General features: G+C 36.7%; 1 protein-coding gene across 1 annotated transcript in view; it reads left to right on the top strand.

Moving 5' to 3' along the window:
- The window catches only part of LOC123933949 (phospholipid-transporting ATPase ABCA3-like), a 133,634-nt gene that overhangs the window by 111,530 nt on the left and 1,659 nt on the right, over positions 1–20,445 (top strand). Inside the window, 3 exon segments of the mRNA XM_045993739.1 lie at positions 15,043–15,230; positions 15,852–16,022; positions 16,400–16,590. Of these exon segments, the coding sequence (XP_045849695.1) occupies positions 15,043–15,230; positions 15,852–16,022; positions 16,400–16,590 (550 nt within the window).

Genomic DNA, 20,445 nt, shown 5'->3' with positions numbered 1-20,445 from the left:
CCCCTTTCAATATTTCCTGTAGAGCTGGTTTGGTGTTTGCAAATTCTTTCAGTTTTTGTTTGTCCTGGAAGCTTTTGATCTCTCCTTCTATTTTCAATGATAGCCTAGCTGGATAGAGTATTCTTGGCTGCATGTTTTTCTCGTTGAGTGCTCTGAATATATCATGCCAGCTCTTTCTGGCCTGCCAGGTCTCTGTGGATAAGTCTGCCGCCAATCTAATATTTTGACCATTGTATGTTACAGACTTCTTTTCTCGGGCTGCTTTCAGGATTTTCTCTTTGTCACTAAGACTTGTAAATTTTACTATTAGGTGATGGGGTGTGGACCTGTTCTTGTTGACTTTGAGGGGGGTTCTCTGCATCTCCTGGATTTTGATGCTTGTTCCCTTTGCCATATTAGGGAAATTCTCTCCAATGATTCTCTCCAATAGACCTTCTGCTCCCCTCTCTGTTTCTTCTTCTTCTGGAATCCCAATTATTCTAATGTTGTTTCGTCTTATGGTGTCACTTATCTCTCGAATTCTCCCCTCATGGTCCAGTAGCTGTTTGTCCCTCTTTTGCTCGGCTTCCTTATTCTCTGTCATTTGGTCTTCTATATCACTAATTCTTTCTTCTGCCTCATTTATCCTAGCAGTGAGAGCCTCCATTTTTGATTGCACCTCATTAATAGCTTTTTTGATTTCAACTTGGTTAGATTTTAGTTCTTTAATTTCTCCAGAAAGGGCTTTAATATCTCCAGAGAGGGTTTCTCTAATATCTTCCATGCCTTTTTCGAGCCCGGCTAGAATGTTCAGAATCGTCATTCTGAACTCTTGATCTGACATATTACCCATGTCTGTGTTGATTAGGTCCCTAGCCTTCGGTACTGTCTCTTGTTCTTTTGTTTGTGGTGATTTTTTCCGCCTTGTCATTTTGTCCAGATAAGAGAATATGAAGGAGCAAATAAACTACTAAAAGGGTGGCAAAGACCCCGGAAAAATGCGCTGTAACCAAATCAGAAGAGACCCCAAATTGTGGGGGGGAGAAAGGGGATAAAAACAGCTTCTGAAAAAAAAAGAAAAAAAAAAGAAAGAAAGAAAAAAATTTTAAAAATAAAACAAATAAAAAATATAAAAAAGAAAGAAAAAATATATATATTTAGATGAACTAGTCAAAAAATGTTAAAAAAGAAAAGGGTAAAAGTTTAAAAAAAATTTAGCAGAAGAAGAAAAAAGAAAAAGGAAAAAAGAATTGAAAAAAGAAAAAAAAATTGAAGTAGCCGCAAGACTAAAGAATCATGGGGAGAAAGCCATGAGTTCCGTGCTTTGCTTTCTCCTCCTCTGGAATTGCTCTGCTGTCTTAGGAATTGAATCTGCTTTCTCCTTGATAGATGAACTTCGTCCTGGCTGGATATTTTGTTGATCTTCTGGGGGAGGGGCCTGTTGTAGTGACTCTCAAGTGTCTTTGCCCGAGGCGGGATTGCACCGCCCTTACCGGCGGCCGGACTAAGTAATCGGCTCGGGTTCGCTTTTGGGAGCTTCTGTTCCCTGAACGCTTTCCGTAGAGTTCCGGAGGACGGGAATGAAAATGGCGGCCTCCCAGTCTCCGGCCCGGAGGAGCCAAGAGCCTGGGGCCCCACTCCTCAGTGCGCCCCCAGAGGACAGCACCCAATCACTCCCGTATCCCCAGCCTCCAGCCGCGCTCCGAGCTCACCCAGCCCGTGACCAGTTCAAGGTAACCCCGAGCTGAGAGTTTAGTCCTCGGCTCTGTCTCTCCAGCCAGCTTCTCCGTTCTAATACCTGCGAGCTCTCCGACACTCCGACACCCCCGATCATTCCGTGACCCTGCGGGGCCTGGGGCCACGCTGGCTCCGCGTGGGCTTCACCCCGGTTTAGCCCCTGGAGCAATGTCCCTCAGTGGAACAGACTTTTAAAAGTCCTGATTTTGTGCTCCGTTCCTCCGCCGCTTGCCGGGAGCCAGCCCCTCCCCCCGCGGTCTATCTTCCCGTCGTTTTAGATTCACTTCTCCGCCAGTCCTACCTTTCAGAAAGTGGTTGATTTTCTGTTTCTAGAGTTGCTGTTCTTCTTCTCTTCGCTCTCCCGTTGGATTTGTAGGTGTTTGCAATGTTTAGATAAGCTATCGAGCTGATCTCCTGCTACCTGATGTAGTCTCAGGCTGCTACTTCTCCGCCATCTTGACTCCTCCCCTAGCTTTCTTTTGAGGTCTGTTAGCATGAGAAATGATTTTCCATCTCCTTTCTTTCAATCTGGAGGTGTCTTTAGGTTCAGAGTGAGTCTTTTAGACAGCATATGGATGGGTGCTGCTTTCTTATCCAACTTGAAACCTGTGCTGTTTGATGGGAGTATTCAACCTGTTCATGTTGAGAGTAACTATTGAAAGCTATGAATGAAAGGGGAGAAATCACAATGAATAGCAAGGAAATAGAGGCAATTATTATCAGCAGCTAGATGCCAACTTATTACCAGTAGCTATATGCCAACAAAATAGGCAACCTGGAAGAAATGGGTGCATTCCTGGACACATATAAACTACCGAGACTTAAACAGGAAAAAAAAAAGACAATATGAGCAGACCATAGCCAGCAAGGAAATTGAAACAGTAAAGAAAAAGCTCCCAACAAACCAGAGTCCATGGCCAGATGGCTTCTCAGAGGAATCCTACCAAATGTTTAAAGAAGAAATCATAGCTATTCTACTAAAGCTGTTTCAAAAAATAGAAATGGGAAGGAAAATGTCCAGACTTATTCTATGAGACCATAATTACCTTGATCCCAAAACCAGATAAAGACCCCATCCAAAAGGAGAATTACAGACCAATATCCCTGATAACATGGATGCCAAAATACTCAACAAGGTCCTAGCCAATAGGATCCAACAGTAAATTAAAAGAATTATTCACCACCACCAAGTTGAGTTTATTCCTGGAATGCAATGGTGGCTCAACATTTGGGAATCAATCAATGTGATAGATCATATTAACAAAAGAGACAAGAGCCATATAATTCTCTCAATTGATGAAGAAAAAGCATTTTGACAAAATACAGTATTCTTTCCTGATTAAAACCCTTCAAAACACAGAGATTGAGGGGACATACCTCAAGGTAATAAAATCCATCTATGTAAAGCCCACAGCTAATATTATTCTCAATAGGGAAAATCTGAGTTTCTCCCTTAAGGCAAGGAGCATGAGAGGGATGCCCACTCTCAACACTTTTGTTCAACATAGTACTAGAAGTCTTAGCCTCAGCAATCAGGAAATAAAAAGCATTCAAATTGGCAAAGAAATCAAACTCTCTCTTCACAGATTACATGAGTTATGTGGAAAACCCAAAAGACTCCACCTCCAAATTAATAGAACTTATACAACAATTCAGCAAATGTGTCAGAATAAAAAATCAATGCACAGAAATCAGCTGCATTTCTATACACTAACAATGTGACTGAAGAAAGAGAAATGAGGGAATCAATTCCATTTATAATAGGACCAAAAACCATAAGATACCTAGGGATAAATCTAATAAATCTAAAAAAACCTCCAGAATAAACCAAAGAGGTAAGGGATCTATACACTAGAAATGAAAGAACACTTATAAAAGAAATTGAGGAGGATGGAAAGAGATGGATAAACATTCCATGCTCATGGATTGGAAGAATAAACATTTGTAAAAATGTCTATGCTGCCCAGAACAATCTATAAATTCAGTGCAATCCTTATCAAAATATCATTGACATTTTTCACAGAGCTGGAACAAACAATCCTAAAATTTGTATGGAACCAGAAAAGATACCAAATCACCAGGGGAATGTTGAAAAAGAAAACCAAAGCTGGGAGCATCACAATCCCTGACTTCAAGCTATATTACAAAGCTAGGATTATTGAGATAGCATGGTACTAGCACAAAAACAGGCACATAGATCAATGAAGCAGAATAGAGAGCCCATAAATGGACTCTCTCAACTCTATGGTCAACTCGTCTTTACAAAGCAGGAATGAATATCCAATTAAAAAAGACAGTCTCTTCAATAAATGGCACTGGGAAAATTGGACAGCCACATATAGAAGAAAGAAACTGGACCACTTTCTTATGCCATACACAAAGATAAACTCAAAATGGTTGAAAGACCTAAATGTGAGACAGGAATCCATCAAAATCCTTCAGGAGAACATAGGCAGTAACCTCTTCAACATTGACCACAGTGACCCAACTTCTTTCAAGACATGTCTACAAAGGCAAGGGAAACAAAAGCAAAAATGAACTTTGGGGACTTAAGATAAAAGGCTTTTGCACAGCAAAGGAAACAGTCAACAAAACTAAGAGGAAACCCACAGAATGGGAGAAAATATTTGCAATAATCATACAGTTAAAGGGCCATTATCTAAGATCAAAGAACGTCTCAAACTCAACTTCCCCAAAACAAAAAATCCAGTCAAGAAATGGGCAGAAGATATGAATAGACACTTCTCCAAGGAAGACATACAAATGACTAATAGACACATGCAAAAATGTTCAACATCATTCTAGCCATCAGGGCTAAAATCAAAACCACAATGAGATACCACCTTACACCAGTTAGAATGGCAAAAATTAACAAATCAGGAAACAACAAATGTTAGAAAGGATGTGGAGAAAGGTGAACCCTCTTACACTGTTGGTGGGCATGCAAACTGGTACAGACACTCTGGAAAACAGTATGGAGGTTCCTCAGGATGTTCAAAATAGAGCTACCCTACAACCCAGCAATTGCACTACTGGGTATTTACCTCAAAGATGTAGATGTAGTGAAAAGAAGGGGCACATGCACCCCATTGTTCATAGCAGCAATGCTCACAATAGTGAACAACAGCCTAACCTGTAGAAGGAGCCAAGATGTCCTTCAACAGATGAATGGATAAAGAAGATATAGTCCATATATACAATGAAATATTACTCAGCCATCAGAAAGGATGAATACCCACCATTTTCATTGATATGGATGGAAATGGAGGGGATTATGCTAAGTGAAATAAGTCAAGCAGAGAAAGACAGTTATATTACCATATTATCATATGGTTTCACTCATATGTGGAACATAAAGAATAGTGCAAAGGACCACAGGGGAAAGGAGGGAAAAGTGAATGAGAAGAAATCAGAGAAGGAGACAAGCCATGAGAGACTATGGACTGCAGGAAACAAACTGAGGGTTACATAAAGGAGGAGGGTGGGGAGTGGAGTAACAAGGTGATGGGTATTAAGGAGGGCATGTGTGGTGATGAGCACTGGATGTTATATGCCACTAATGAAATATTGAACACCACATCAAAAATGAACAATATATGTTAGCTAATTGAACATAATTTTTAAAATAAACATTAAAAAATTAAAAAAGAAAACAAATGAAAAATGAACAAAGAAAAACAGAAAGAGACTCTAGATACAAAGAACAAACTGAGGGTTTCCAAGAGAGGAGGGGATAAGGGGATAGACAAAATAGGTGAAGGGGATTAAGGGGGTTATTTTATAACTTCCAGTTAAAAAGTAAGTCAGTCATGGAGATAATAAACACAGTATAGGGGATAAAGTCAATAATATTACAATAACATTGTTTAGTGACAAATGGTAACTATACTTATCATGGTGAGCACTGCATACTGTATAAAATTGAATTACTATGTTGTACACCTGAAACTAATATAATATTGCATGCCAACTGTACTTCCATAATAAAATTTAAAGAAAATAAGTAAAAGTATAGTATTGAAGTCTCCAACTCATATTTTTCAGCTGTTTATTTTTCCCTTCAAATCTATTATTCTTTTCTTCATATAATCTGGAGCTCTGATGTTTGGTGCATATATATGTATAACTATTATATCTTCATGGTAAATTGATCCTTTCATCAATATATAATACTGTATTTGTCCTATTATAAGAACATACTATGAGCAACTCTACGCCAACAAATTGGACAATCTGGAAGGAATGGATGCATTCCTAGAGACATATAAACTACCACAACTGAACCAGGAAGAAATAGAAAACCTGAACAGGCCCATAACCAGTAAGGATATTGAAACAGTCATCAAAAACCTCCAAACAAACAAAAGCCCAGGGCCAGACGGCTTCCCAGGGGAATTCTACCAAACATTTAAAGAAGAACTAATTCCTATTCTCTTGAAACAGTTCCAAAAAATAGAAAACTTCCAAACTCATTTTATGAGGCCAGCATCACCTTGATCCCAAAACCAGACAAGGACCCCACCAAAAAAGAGAACTACAGACCAATATCCTTGATGAACACAGACGCAAAAATTCTCGCCAAAATACTAGCCAATAGGATTCAACAGTACATTAAAAGGATTATTCACCACGATCAAGTGGGATTTATTCCAGGGCTGCAGGGTTGGTTCAACATCCGCAAATCAATCAATGTGATAGAACACATTAATAAAAGAAAGAACAAGAACCATATGATACTCTCAATAGATGCTGAAAAAGCATTTGACAAAGTACAGCATCCCTTCCTGATCAAAACTCTTCAAAGTGTGGGGATAGAGGGCACATACCTCAATATTATCAAAGCCATCTATGAAAAACCCACCGCAAATATCATTCTCAATGGAGAAAACCTGAAAGCTTTTCCGTTAAGGTCAGGAACACGGCAGGGATGTCCATTATCACCACTGCTATTCAACATAGTACTAGAAGTCCTAGCCTCAGCAATCAGACAACAAAAAGAAATTAAAGGCATCCAAATCGGTAAAGAAGAAGTCAAACTATCACTCTTCGCAGATGATATGATACTATATGTGGAAAACCCAAAAGACTCCACTCCAAAACTGCTAGAACTTGTCCAGGAATTCAGTAAAGTGTCAGGATATAAAATCAATGCACAGAAATCAGTTGCATTTCTGTACACCAACAACAAGACGGAAGAAAGAGAAATTAAGGAGTCAATCCCATTTACAATTGTACCCAAAACTATAAGATACCTAGGAATAAACCTAACCAAAGAGACTAAGAATCTATACACAGAAAATTATAAAGTACTCATGAAAGAAATTGAGGAAGACACAAAAAAATGGAAAAATGTTCCATGCTCCTGGATTGGAAGAATAAATATTGTGAAAATGTCTATGCTACCTAAAGCAATCTACACATTTAATGCAATCCCTATCAAAATACCATCCATTTTTTTCAAAGAAATGGAACAAATAATCCTAAAATTTATATGGAACCAGAAAAGACCTCGAATAGCCAAAGGAATATTGAAGAACAAAGCCAAAGTTGGTGGCATCACAATTCCGGACTTCAAGCTCTATTACAAAGCTGTCATCATCAAGACAGCATGGTACTGGCACAAAAACAGACACATAGATCAGTGGAACAGAATAGAGAGCCCAGAAATCGACCCTCAACTCTATGGTCAACTCATCTTCGACAAAGCAGGAAAGAATGTCCAATGGAAAAAAGACAGCCTCTTCAATAAATGGTGCTGGGAAAATTGGACAGCCACATGCAGAAAAATGAAATTGGACCACTTCCTTACACCACACACGAAAATAGACTCCAAATGGATGAAGGACCTCAATGTGAGAAAGGAATCCATCAAAATCCTTGAGGAGAATGCAGGCAGCAACCTCTTCGACCTCAGCCGTAGCAACATCTTCCTAGGCACCACGGCAAAGGCAAGGGAAGCAAGGGCAAAAATGAACTATTGGGATTTCATCAAGATCAAAAGCTTTTGCACAGCAAAGGAAACAGTTAACAAAACCAAAAGACAACTGACAGAATGGGAGAAGATATTTGCAAACGACATATCAGATAAAGGGCTAGTATCCAAAATCTATAAGGAACTTAGCAAACTCAACACCCAAAGAACAAACAATCCAATCAAGAAATGGGCAGAGGACATGAACAGACATTTCTGCAAAGAAGACATCCAGATGGCCAACAGACACATGAAAAAGTGCTCCACGTCACTCGGCATCAGGGAAATACAAATCAAAACCACAATGAGATATCACCTCACACCAGTCAGAATGGCTAAAATTAACAAGTCAGGAAATGACAGATGCTGGCGAGGATGTGGAGAAAGGGGCACCCTCCTCCACTGTTTGTGGGAATGCAAGCTGGTGCAACCACTCTGGAAAACAGCATGGAGGTTCCTCAAAATGTTGAAAATAGAACTACCCTATGACCCAGCAATTGCACTACTGGGTATTTACCCTAAAGATACAAACATAGTGATCCGAAGGGGCACGTGTACCCGAATGTTTATAGCAGCAATGTCTACAATAGCCAGACTATGGAAAGAACCTAGATGTCCATCAACAGATGAATGGATCAAGAAGATGTGGTATATATACACAATGGAATACTATGCAGCCATCAAAAGAAATGAAATCTTGCCATTTGCGACGACGTGGATGGAACTAGAGCGTATCATGCTTAGTGAAATAATTCAATCGGAGAAAGACAACTATCATATGATCTCCCTGATATGAGGACATGGAGAAGCAACATGGGGGGGTAGGGGGATAGGAGAAGAATAAATGAAACAAGATGGGATTGGGAGGGAGACAAACCATAAATGACTCTTAATGTCACAAAACAAACTGGGGGTTGCTGGGGGGAGGTGGGATTGGGAGAGGGGGAGCGGGCTATGGACATTGGGGAGGGGAGGCAAACCAAAAGAGACTATGGACTCTGAAAAACAACCTGAGGGTTTTGAAGGGTCAGGGGTGGGAGGTTGGGGCAACCTGAGGGTTTTGAAGGGTCAGGGGTGGGAGGTTGGGGGAACAGGTGGTGGGTAATGGGGAGGGCACGTTTTGCATGGAGCACTGGGTGTTGTGCAAAAAGAATGAATACTGTTATGCTGAAAAAATAAATAAAATGGAAAAAATATATATATATAATACTGTATTTGTCCTTGTCATAGTTAGTGGCCTTATCTATTTTGTCTAATAGTTGTTGAGACCCATCTCTTTGGGACATTATTACATGATATTTTTTCATGTCCTTTAACTCTCATCCTGTTTGTGTCCTTAAACATAAGTCAGTCTGACTAGATAGCAGACATTTGGATCACATTTGCTTTTTTAATTCATTTTGCCAATCTATGCATTTTGATTGGGGAATTAAATCCATTTACATTTAAAGTAATTACTGACAGAGGGACATCTGGGTGACTTAGTTGGTTAAGTGTCTGCCTTTTGCTCAGGTCATGATCCTGGGTCCTGGGATCAAACCCTGCTTAGGCTCCCCTCTCACCAGGGAGTCTGCTTCTCCCTTTCCTGCAGCTCCTCCCCACTGCTCATGCTCTTTCTCTCAAATAAATACATAACATCTTTTTAAAAATAAAGGAATCACTAATAGAGAAGAACTTACTTTCGCCATTTCTTGTTTTAATGTATCTCTTGTGTTTTTTAGCCCTAATTTCCTCCATTACTGCCTTACATTGTGTTTAGCTGATTTTTTTTGTAGTTGGGTGTTTTGATACACTTATTTCCTTTTGTGTATATTATACAGTTATTTTCCTTGTGATTACCATTAGGATTTCATTTAACATATTAAAGTTGTAACTATCTCTTTTGAATTGATATCAACTAAAATTCAATCACACACAAAACTCTACTTCTCTACACCTCTGTTCCCATGTCCACACTTTGTCATTGTTGTCACAAAATACATCTTTATACTTTGTGTACCATTAAATGTTACTTTATGCATTTGCCTTTCAAATACTGTATAAAATAGTTGAATCATAAGTGAAAATTGTAATAATTCTGATTTTAAATGTGCCAATCTATTAGCTTTACCAGAGATCTTTATCTCTTCATACAGCTTTAATTTACTGTCTAGTGTCCTTTAATTTCAGTGTAAAGCATGGTTTTTAGTGTTTATTGTAGGGTAAATCTGATGGTAATAAACTCCCTCATCTTTTATTTATTGGGGAATTTCTTATTTTCTCCCTATTTTTGAAGGACAGTTTTGTTGGTATAGAATTCTTGGCTGATTCTTTTTCTCACTTTAAATATATCATTCCACTCTCTACTTTCTAGCCTCAAAAGATTCTACTGAGAGACTCTTGGGAGGCTTAGTCAGTTAAGAATCCATCTCTTGATTTTGGCTAAGATCATGATCTCAGGGTCCTGGGATAGAGCCCTGGATTGGGGTCCAAGCTCAGTGGAGAGCCTGCTTGAGGATTTTCTCTCTCCCTCTTTCTCTGCCCCTCCCACTGCTCGTGCTCTCTCTCTCAAATAAATAAATAAATCTTTTTAAAATTAAATGAAAATTAAATTATAGATGAATTGAGGAATTAGCTTATCTTTGTGTAAAAATCCTAGAACTTTAAGTGGGATTTTAGAAGATTGACATAGTGAACATAATACATCTTTCCACGTGCTGGATCTCATCAAATGTCTCAGAATAATGGTTTTAAACTGGGGTTTTACACTAAATTTTAGGGATTTTACACTAAAAAGACAATTTAGCTTGTTTGGTTATAAGATCATGAAACAATAGTACTGTGTGTAATTTACTTCTACATATTATGTTTTAACATTAATTTAAGTGATTTTATATTTTATTATATGCTGATTGTCTATTGAGTGCAACTGATTTTTTAAAAGATTTATTTTAATTTTTTATTATTTTTTATTATGTTATGTTAGTCACCATACAGTACATCGTTAGTTTTTGATGTAGTGTTCCAAGATTCACTATTTACATATAATACCCAGTGCTCCATGCAATATGTGCCCTCCTTAATACCCATCACCAGGCCAACAGAGTGCAAGGGGAGGGGCAGAGAAAGAGGGAGAAAAGCTCACTCTCCACACTGAGCACAGAACCCAACAAGGGACTGGATCTCAGGACCCTGAAGTCATGACCTGAGCTGAAATCAAGAACCTGATGCTTAACCAGCTGAGCTACCCAGGCACCCTGAGTGTGACTGATTTTTAAATATTGAAGTTGTATTCAATAAAATTACTAAACTCTCTTAATTCTAATATTTGTCTATAAATTATATTGGAATGTTTACTTTTGGGGGGGAATGTTTACTTTTAAATCATGACAGCTGCAAATAAAAATATTTTCCTTTCCAATCTAACGCTTTTTTTCTAGCCATGGCTAGAACCTCTCCTCAGCACAGAATAGAAATGGCAATTGCAGATTCTCAATCTAAAACTCACAGGCAAACTTTCTTATTCATGTTTTGTTTTTCATCTGTAAATGCCTCCTATTTATCCTCATTGGCAAAAGATATATTCACTGTGTATAGAATTTGAGGTTTGCCATTATTTTTCTTTAGCAAATTGACCTATTTTTTCCCTATCCTCTAGTTCCCATCACTACTTTTGAGAAATTAGCTCAGTCTGATATTCCTTTATAATCTTTCTTTTCTCTGTAGCTTTTATATTTTATCTTTGTTTTACATAAGCTTCAATATGAAATATTTAGATATGAATCTAAAATTTTGTCCTGTTGGAATGTGTTGAATTCTTCAATTTATCGATTGGTGTCTTTAATTGGTTCTGCAACATTTTCACTTAACAATTTCTTCAAATATTTCTCCTGTTCCTTTCTCTCCTTCTGCAACTTTGGTTATCCACATATTTCCAATCTATCTTTCACTTTCACACATCCCCATTTTAAACTTTTCTGCTGCATCCTAGCTGCTTTCTTATTACCTAATCTCCAGGTTAAGTTAATTTCTTCCATTGTCATTAAATTGCTGTCAAATGCATTCACGAAGTTTGTAGCCTGCTTTATTTATGTACTTTATTTATTTATTTATTTTTAGTTTTTAGATGTTATATGTGGTTCATTTCCAAAATATCCAAGTGACTTTATACTTTTCTTCCTCATAAAGATTTTAAAAATTTTATTAAGCTATTAAGTTTTTTATTTTAATTCCAATATGATTAGCAACAGTATAATATTAATTTCAGGTGGACAGTATAGTGATTCAACAATTCCATACATTTTTCGGTGCTCATCATGATAACTATATTTTTCATCACCATCACCTATTTCACCCACTGCCCACCACCTCCCCTATGATAACCATCAATTTGCCCTCTATAATTAAGAGTCTGTTTCTTGGGTTGTCGCTCCCTCATTTCCCTTTTGTTTGTTTCCTTAAGTTCTGCATATAGAATGAAATCATGTCATATTTTTCTTTCTCTGACATTTCACTTAGCTTGATACTCTCTAGATCCATCCATGTGGTTGCAAATGGCAAGTTTTCATTCTTTTTTATGCCAAGTAATATTCCATTGTATATCTATGTATATACCGCTTCTTCTTTATCCATTCATCAGTCAATGGATATTTGGTCTACCTCCATATTTTGGCTATTATAAATAATGCTACAATAAACACTGGGGTGCATTTATCCATCTGAATTGTGGTTTTTCTGTCTTTGGGGTAAATTTCCAATTGTGGAATTACTAGACCTTAGGGTAGTTCTATTTTTAATTTTTTGAGGAAATTCTGTACTGTTTTCCACAGTGGCTGTTCCAGTTTTCATTCTCACCAACAGTGCAGGAGGGTTTTCCTCTCTCCTCACCCTCAGCAACACCTGTTGTTTCTTGTGTGGCTGATTTTAACCATTCTGACATGTGTGAGATGTCAGTATAGTTTTGATTTGCATTTTCCTGTTGATGAGTGATGTTAAGCATCTTTTCATGTGTTTGTTGGCCATCTGGATGTCTTCTTTAGAGAAATTTCTGCTCATGTCTTCTGCCCATTTTTTAATTGGATCATTAAATTAATTTAATTAATTTATTATATAATTAGTTATATAATTATAAATAACAAATATAATAAATTAATTAATTAAAATATAATGAATTAAATATAAATTAATTAAATATAATAAAATAATTAAATATAATTAATTAAATATAATAAATAGATAAATTATATTATTTATAATTAGATTATAAATAAAATAATAAATTAAAGAAATATAATAAATTAATAAAATAAATAAATTAAATTGGGTGTTGAGTTCTTTAAGTTCTTTACATATTTTGTATACTAACCCTTTACTGTATATGTCATTTCCAAATATCTTCTTCCATTCAGTAGGTTGTCTTTTTTTTTTTTATATTGTTTCCTTCACTGTGCAGAAGCTTTCTATTTTAATATGGTCCCAATTATTTATTTTTGTTTTTATTTCCCTTGTCTCGGTAGACATATCTAGAAAAATATTTCTATGGCCAAAGCAGAGAAATTACTACCTATGTTCTCTTTGAGAATTTTATGGTTTCAGATCTCACATTTAGGTCTTTAATCCATTTTGAGTTTATTTGTGTGTGTGGTAAAAGAAAGTAGTCCAGTTTCATTCTTTTGTGGAAGAGACTAGAGACTGTTTTTGTCACATTGCATATTTTTGTCTCTTTTGTCAAAGATTAATTGACCATATAATCATGGGTTTCTTTCTGGGTTTTCTATTCTGTTCCATTTATCTGTGTGTCTGTTTTTGTGCCAGTACCATACTGTTTTGATTACTACAGCCTTGTAGTACAAATTGAAATCTGGAATTGTGATACTTCCAGCTTCATTTTTTTTCATGAATATATTTTAAAGTTTTAAACATTTATTTAAACATAATAAGCACAATCATTTGCACATCTGATCTGATAATTCCAACATCTGAAATCATTTCAAATATGTATCTCATGAGTATTGTTTCTACCCATGGCATTCATGGTATGTTTTTCTTTGTTAATTGAGTTATGGTTGTATGCAGCTCATTTACTTTCAAAAATTATATGGGAGGATAATTTTAAAACTTTAAAATAGAAAGAAAGCGTTTCTTTTATGACCCAGCAATCGCACTACTGGGTATTTGCCCCCAAAGATACAGATGTAGTGAAAAGAAGGAGCACATGCACCCCAGTGTTCATAGCAGCAATGTCCACAATAGCCAAACTGTGGAAAGAGCAGAGATGCCCTTCAACCAATGAATTGATAAAGATGCGGCCCATATATACGATGGAATATTACTCAGCCATCAGAAAGCCTGAATACCCAACTTTTGCTTCAACATGGATAGGACTGGAGGAGATTATGCTAAGTGAAATAAGTCAACCAAATTATCATATGGTTTCACCTATTTGTGGAACATAAGGAATAGCATGGAAGACATTAGGAGAAGGAAAGGAAAATGAAAGGGAGGAAATCAGACAGGGAGACAAACCATGAGAGACTATGGACTCCAGGAAACAAACTGAGCGTTTTAGAGATGAAGGGGGACTGGGGATGGATTAGCTCAGTGATGGGTATTAAGGAGGGGATGTATTGCATGGAGCACTGGGTGTTTTACACAAACAATGAATCATGGAACACCATGTCAAAAACTAATGCTGTACTGTATGGTGACTAATGTAACATAATTTTTTAAAAAATGGGTTTGTTTTGATTCTCCGAAGAGATTAGGGGTGTGAACAATCTGGGATTACTATAAATTAGTAAAATCTTAGAGGAATAGTATGAATTTTAAGTATTTAGAATTATTTTAACTATTTTTAATTTTAATTAATTTTGATAAAATGATATTATTTATCTTTTGTCTATGTGAATCTGAATGCAAATCCATAAAAGGATTAGTTATTGGCAAAACAATAGTCATTGCATTCTCCTTTTGTGGAAGTGGGGAAGGTCTTCGCTTCTGGTTCAGCCTTACTATGAAACAAGATCTACACAGGGCTGTGCAGGTTGTGCAGTGCAAAAAACTTCAGTGATGGCCATGTCCTTTAGAGTTTCTTATTAATGAGGGGAGAATCTTGTATTCTAATACTCCTCCAAATTCAGTGGGCTCTGGGATTTTAACTTTTTCATTGCTAAGGTCTTTAAAAATCAATTGAGGAAGCTGTTATTCCAACTTAATACAATAGGTCCAATAGCCATCGTTGTGTACACTTAAAGAATAAAAATTCTTGGTAGGACTCTTAGAGACATGGTCTGGAGGACTGTGGTCTTCTATCTTATCCAGGGATGACCAGTGGGATAGATAACTTGGGTCCTTATTAAAGCAATTCTTATAATCAGGTGAAGTCAAGAGTTGGCTATTGTCCTCAATATGATGCATTGCTGGAATACATGACTGGTCGGGAAATAATGATCATGTGTGCCAGATTATGGGGAGTCTCTGAGCCCCAGATTCAGCTCTATGTGAATAGATGGTTGCGTTCAATGCAACTGGAAGCCCATGCTGACAAGCTTATCAGAACCTACAGGTGAGTCATTTCATTATGATGATCTTTGTGTTGCTGCCATTAATGTTGACATGCTTCCCTATATTTCTGATGCTTGAAATAAATGAACACAGTTTCACCTAGGTCCCTCTGTCACACAATTATCTAATGGTAAAACTATCTCACAAGTTGCTAGGTTTCAGATAATAGTAATAAGACATATCAGTGTAGTTCCATGTATTTCCTTTGCAGAGATGACACTAAAAATCCTTGTTCTATTTGAACTGTAGCCTCTAAATCTCAAGAGGGATTATATTATTCTTCCTAGTGTGCATATGGTTCTTTGTCTCCCAAGAAAGTAGGAATATAGGCCCTTTGAATTATGGTAGATTTTTATACTTGGAAAATCTGGTACCCTAGGCACAGGTGAATAAATGCCACTGATAGTGTACCTAAAATCAGTTACAGAAGAGTCACTCATCTACATTTCAAATGAAAATTAATTGATATATACCCCTGTCCTGGGCTGGCTAACTTATTGAAGTATAACTAATTAGCATTGTGGAATTCCATATTACATGTTTGTTGATATGTTTATGCTCTTTCCTATAAGTAACTAATTTATATAACCTCTCTTTCCCCTCTTCTCCTATGACCATAAAGTGGAGGAACCAAACGTAGGCTGAGTACTGCTATTGCCCTAATGGGAAAGACCTCAGTCATTTTGCTGGATGAGCCCACAACGGGCATGGACCCTGTAGCCCGACGCCTGCTCTGGAATGCTGTGACATGGACACGTGAAAGTGGCAAAGCCATCATTCTAACTTCCCATAGGTGTGGCTCATTTGGAGGCTTGAATGAGAGTTGGCAAGTATTGTAGTGGCTATAAGTGGGAATTATTTGATGCTAGGAATATTGACAATAAATTTGCTTAGGTATGTGATTTCCTCCTTAATGTTAATGAATGGAATGGCCAAAAATCCTCACTGAGTTAAAGAATTAAGAATGGGGAGATAGCAGGAAGTTCAGGAGATGTGTTTGGGGATATGTACCCTACTACTAATTGTTTAAAAAATTTCACTTTTCAACTATGATCTTTATGATGAGCAAATTCCATTTCACACTGAAAAGAGAGTCATAAAATCCTGGCTCTGTTTGAACTACAGAATGTTCTCCAAAACAGAATTTTTTATGCTATTATGTTTTGCTAGATTGGAGGAATGTGATGCCTTCTGTACCAGGCTGGCCATAATGGTGCAGGGAAAGTTTCTGTGCCTGGGTAGCCCTCAACACCTCAAAAACAAGTTTGGCAACATTTACATCCTGAAGGTCAAGGTCAAGATTGATGCACAAAAGGGTAAACTGGATGGTTTAAAGTATTTCATCACACTGACATTCCCAGGTAAATTAAGTTGAACTAACTTTTATATAGACGTTTTAAAGCATGGGTTTTTCTGTTTCACCCTCCATATGTTTTATGTCTTTAATAACTGTTTCTTATGGTTTATTGATATTTATTGATCTTCCATACTTAATTCCTTCTGGGAATCCTTCTGATAGTTTCTTAGCATAATAAGACATATGTTTCCCACACATACAAAAGTTCTCACTCAGCTCTTTTATCATTTTAATAAGACAGCTTTGGATTCAAGCTGTTAATATAAATTATATCACTAAAGTCATATTTTTTAGTACAATTCTCAATTATTTTCACATATTACCCATGCAAAGTTTTAAGGCTTTTCTCCTCTACCTATGCATGTATCCCCAGTCTTTTGGTATCTCGGGCAGGATGTGGTATAGAAATGCAAACGAGAACCACTAAGCTCTTCCCTTCTCTCAAAACTAGTTCTGCTTTTGCTGCTAAATTCAACAAGCACCTCTCTGCCTACATGGTATAATATCAGAGATAGCAACTATTTTTTTTTCTGTCCTTTACCTCTCTTTCCAAACATAAAGCAGAAACATGGCAACGATTTGAATAATGCTGGTTTTTCATCTTACTTTCCACTTTGTTAGGCTGAGCAAAATATCACAGAAGTTCCTATTGTATGTCAGGTTGAGGAGTTGTAAGTTTATCTTCCAAGCAATGGAAAATAACATGATTGATTGCACAGAGGGAATAGAGATCACAAAACAAATAAGAAATGAATGGAAGAGCAGATGTGAAAAACAGATGTATGGGAAAATGATTACACCAGTGTTGGTCATAGTGATGGTGAGGTCCTATGACAACCTGCAGATGGATGTGTCCATTAAGAAGTTCGGTACTCACTTAATGCATTCATTCAGCATGTATTTTTGAGTACTGATTCTATCAAACTTCTATCTCATGTGATGTCTAAATTACCACAAAAAGAAGCTGTGACCAAAAAAACCTCACTTATTGTGTGCTGTCCTAGCTCTGCTTGAAGGAAGGACACTAAACTCTGACCCAAGACCTTGAGGATGTGGACACAAGAGGTTTAATGAGAATGTGGGTTTGAGACACATTCTCAACTGTAAGGTGGCTATTGCCCCGTTCTTCCTTACATCATCCTGGAGCAAATACCTATTCAAATAAGACAGAATCAAAAAGAAACCTGGCATGGAACCTACACGTAAATGTTGATTTTTAAAAAGAAGAAATAAATATTATAAGCAAAAGTCATCTAGAATGTATACTTTAAAGAGGATTTGCCACAATAACAGGTATTTAGAACAAATTATTCTACATAATCCCAAGGAAATTTAAATGGTGTGAGTTCTTTTTTAAAATGCAAAGATGATTCTATTTCTACAACATGGAAGATTATATATTCTGAAAAGTACTGTTGGTAAAACAAAACTAAAAGTTGATCAAAATTAAAACAAATACATTTTTAATACAATAATTGGCTTACCAAAAAAAAGAGAACAAATTTTAACCTGCAAACAGGAAGGAATAAAAAAAAGAAGAAACAAAAGAAAGGAAATAGTGAGCACTTAGAAAATGCTAATTGTGGAAGCAAATGCCATTGTAGCACTGGGATCACTCTGGATCCTTTTCAGTTGAGAAGCTCATGCTGAGACTGTCATGTAAAGGGGGACCCTCAAGTGGGCGGTCAGGGGCATCCTATGATTCCAAGCAGGAGCAAGCAGAGATCCTCTCTGGAGGAAAGGATCTGAAATTTAAGCTTTGAGTGTGGGGAGAAACAGAGGAGGCAGGTATGAGAGAGTGCCAGAGGAAGATCTATACTGGGAGGCTTTGTTACTTTATACATCCCAGAAGACTCTCAGAAGGAACCGGACTGGACTAAAGCTAAGAAAGATATTCTGTCCCACCTCACCTTCTACATAGGAAACTCCTTCTAAAGCTTTAAGAAAATTAATCTCATTTAAAGATAAATGACTGAATAGATCATAATTGAATCCCACAGAAAAATATCATAAATAAAAGAGGATAAAAGAAAATACCTACAGACATTGAAAGAACAGCAGAGCTATAAGGCCACAAAGCAGATGAAACTATTATCTAACATTACAACATGAGCCTAAAGAATTAAGAAGGGAATGAATGGTATATAAGAAAATCCCAAATTCCAATTGAAAAGATAAAGAGATTAGATGGCTAGCCAACAGGGTGATATGCAGACATTGAAGAGGGTATTTAAGTTAAACATTTCAGAAATACTTTTCAAGAGCAAATAAGCCACATAGAAAGCACAAGGGAAATGGAGATTGGAAAGGAGAAAAACAGAAAACCACTGAACAGAAACACAGGTGAGGTTTCAAAATGAAGTAAGCAAGAGGCAAGGCAAGGACAGTCCAACACAACTATGAAATTAGTCCAAAAGGGGAAAAGCAAAGCCATTATAGAACACATACTAAAAAAACCCAAAAAAACAACAAAAAAAACCCAAAAACTATCATTCAAGAAAATTTCCTAAGATGAGACAAAACTGTTTACTGAAAAGACAACCTGAAAAATTGACCCAATATCAACAACACCAAGGAATTTTCCAATCTAACTGTTGTATTTTAATAAAAAACTGGAATGACCTTTGGATCCCAGATTTAAGAAAACAAGGGGAAGAAGGAAAATTTATAAGGGAAAGAGAATTAGATTGATTTTGGGCTTTGTGACTAGACCTTTTATGCCAAGAAAAATGTAAGCCATAGTTTTCATATAGCCAAAATGATGTTCAAGAATAAAATTCAAAAAGAGTTATAAACAGGTATTCAGAGGATATCACTTCTGATGGCTCTGCCTGAAGACTATGCAGACAAAAATTTCATGTCAGCTGAGGAATGGCTAGAGAGGTGTCTGCATAGGAACTATTGGTGAGCCCTGAATGTTTACGCCAGTATCTTAAAAAGAAGGGATAATTTAACTTTAGAATGAAGTTAACCATTAGAACAAAATAAATACTTTACTCTATCACAAGAATAACAGTAAGAAAAAGAACCAGCCACAAAGTGAAACACATACACACACAGTCATATTTTGTATATTTACATTTGGATTTATATTTATGCATTTACCCGGTATATATGCATATATAACTTTACAAATTATATAGGAAGACTATAACTAAATATATTGTTCCTTTCAATATACGTAAATAGACTTAACTCCTGCATTAAATGAGAAAAAAAATGTCAGCTTGGCTCACAGGCAAAATTCAGTTCTCTGGTAAGAAGTAAGCACTACTAAAAAACACAAAGAGGTTAAAATTTTAAAAATGGGTTTCATAATTCTCTTGCTATCCCATACTTGATGTTCAGCAATTTATTACATTTTTTATTTCAGCTTATGTTATCTGGTTGTGTCTGCCTTGTACCAGCAAATGCTATGGTCCTGATCTTCTCTGTTGATGCCCGTCTCTACCCAGATATGGGTTAGTTGTTTGCCCTGAGTTTGCCCTGTCAGGAAACTGAGGGGTTCAAGAATTGCAATAATTTGCAACTTGTCCAGCTTTCTTGTACTAACAGTGGGAGTGATAGTCTTTCCAAGTCACTGCATCTGACAGGTGAAACCGGACCAATTTTTTAAAAAGCAATGGCCCAATGATTCTACCTACAGCTATATTTTAGACACTTGAATCCACTTATAAAAAGAGATAAGTAAAATATATTTAAGTCGGTAACATTCACAAAGTCAGCAGTAGCCTATGTCTATCAGTAGCCTAATGGAAAATAAATTGCCGAATATTCATATGCCAGTACTATTTAGAGAAGAAAATGAATTATAGCTATACGCAACCGCATGAATGAATCTCACAAACACTGAATGAAA

Source organism: Meles meles, chromosome 21, assembly GCF_922984935.1.
Source record: "Meles meles chromosome 21, mMelMel3.1 paternal haplotype, whole genome shotgun sequence".
NCBI lineage: Eukaryota > Metazoa > Chordata > Mammalia > Carnivora > Mustelidae > Meles > Meles meles.
The sequence above is the reverse complement of the archived record's forward strand: the minus strand, read 5'-3'. Positions and strand labels throughout refer to the sequence as shown.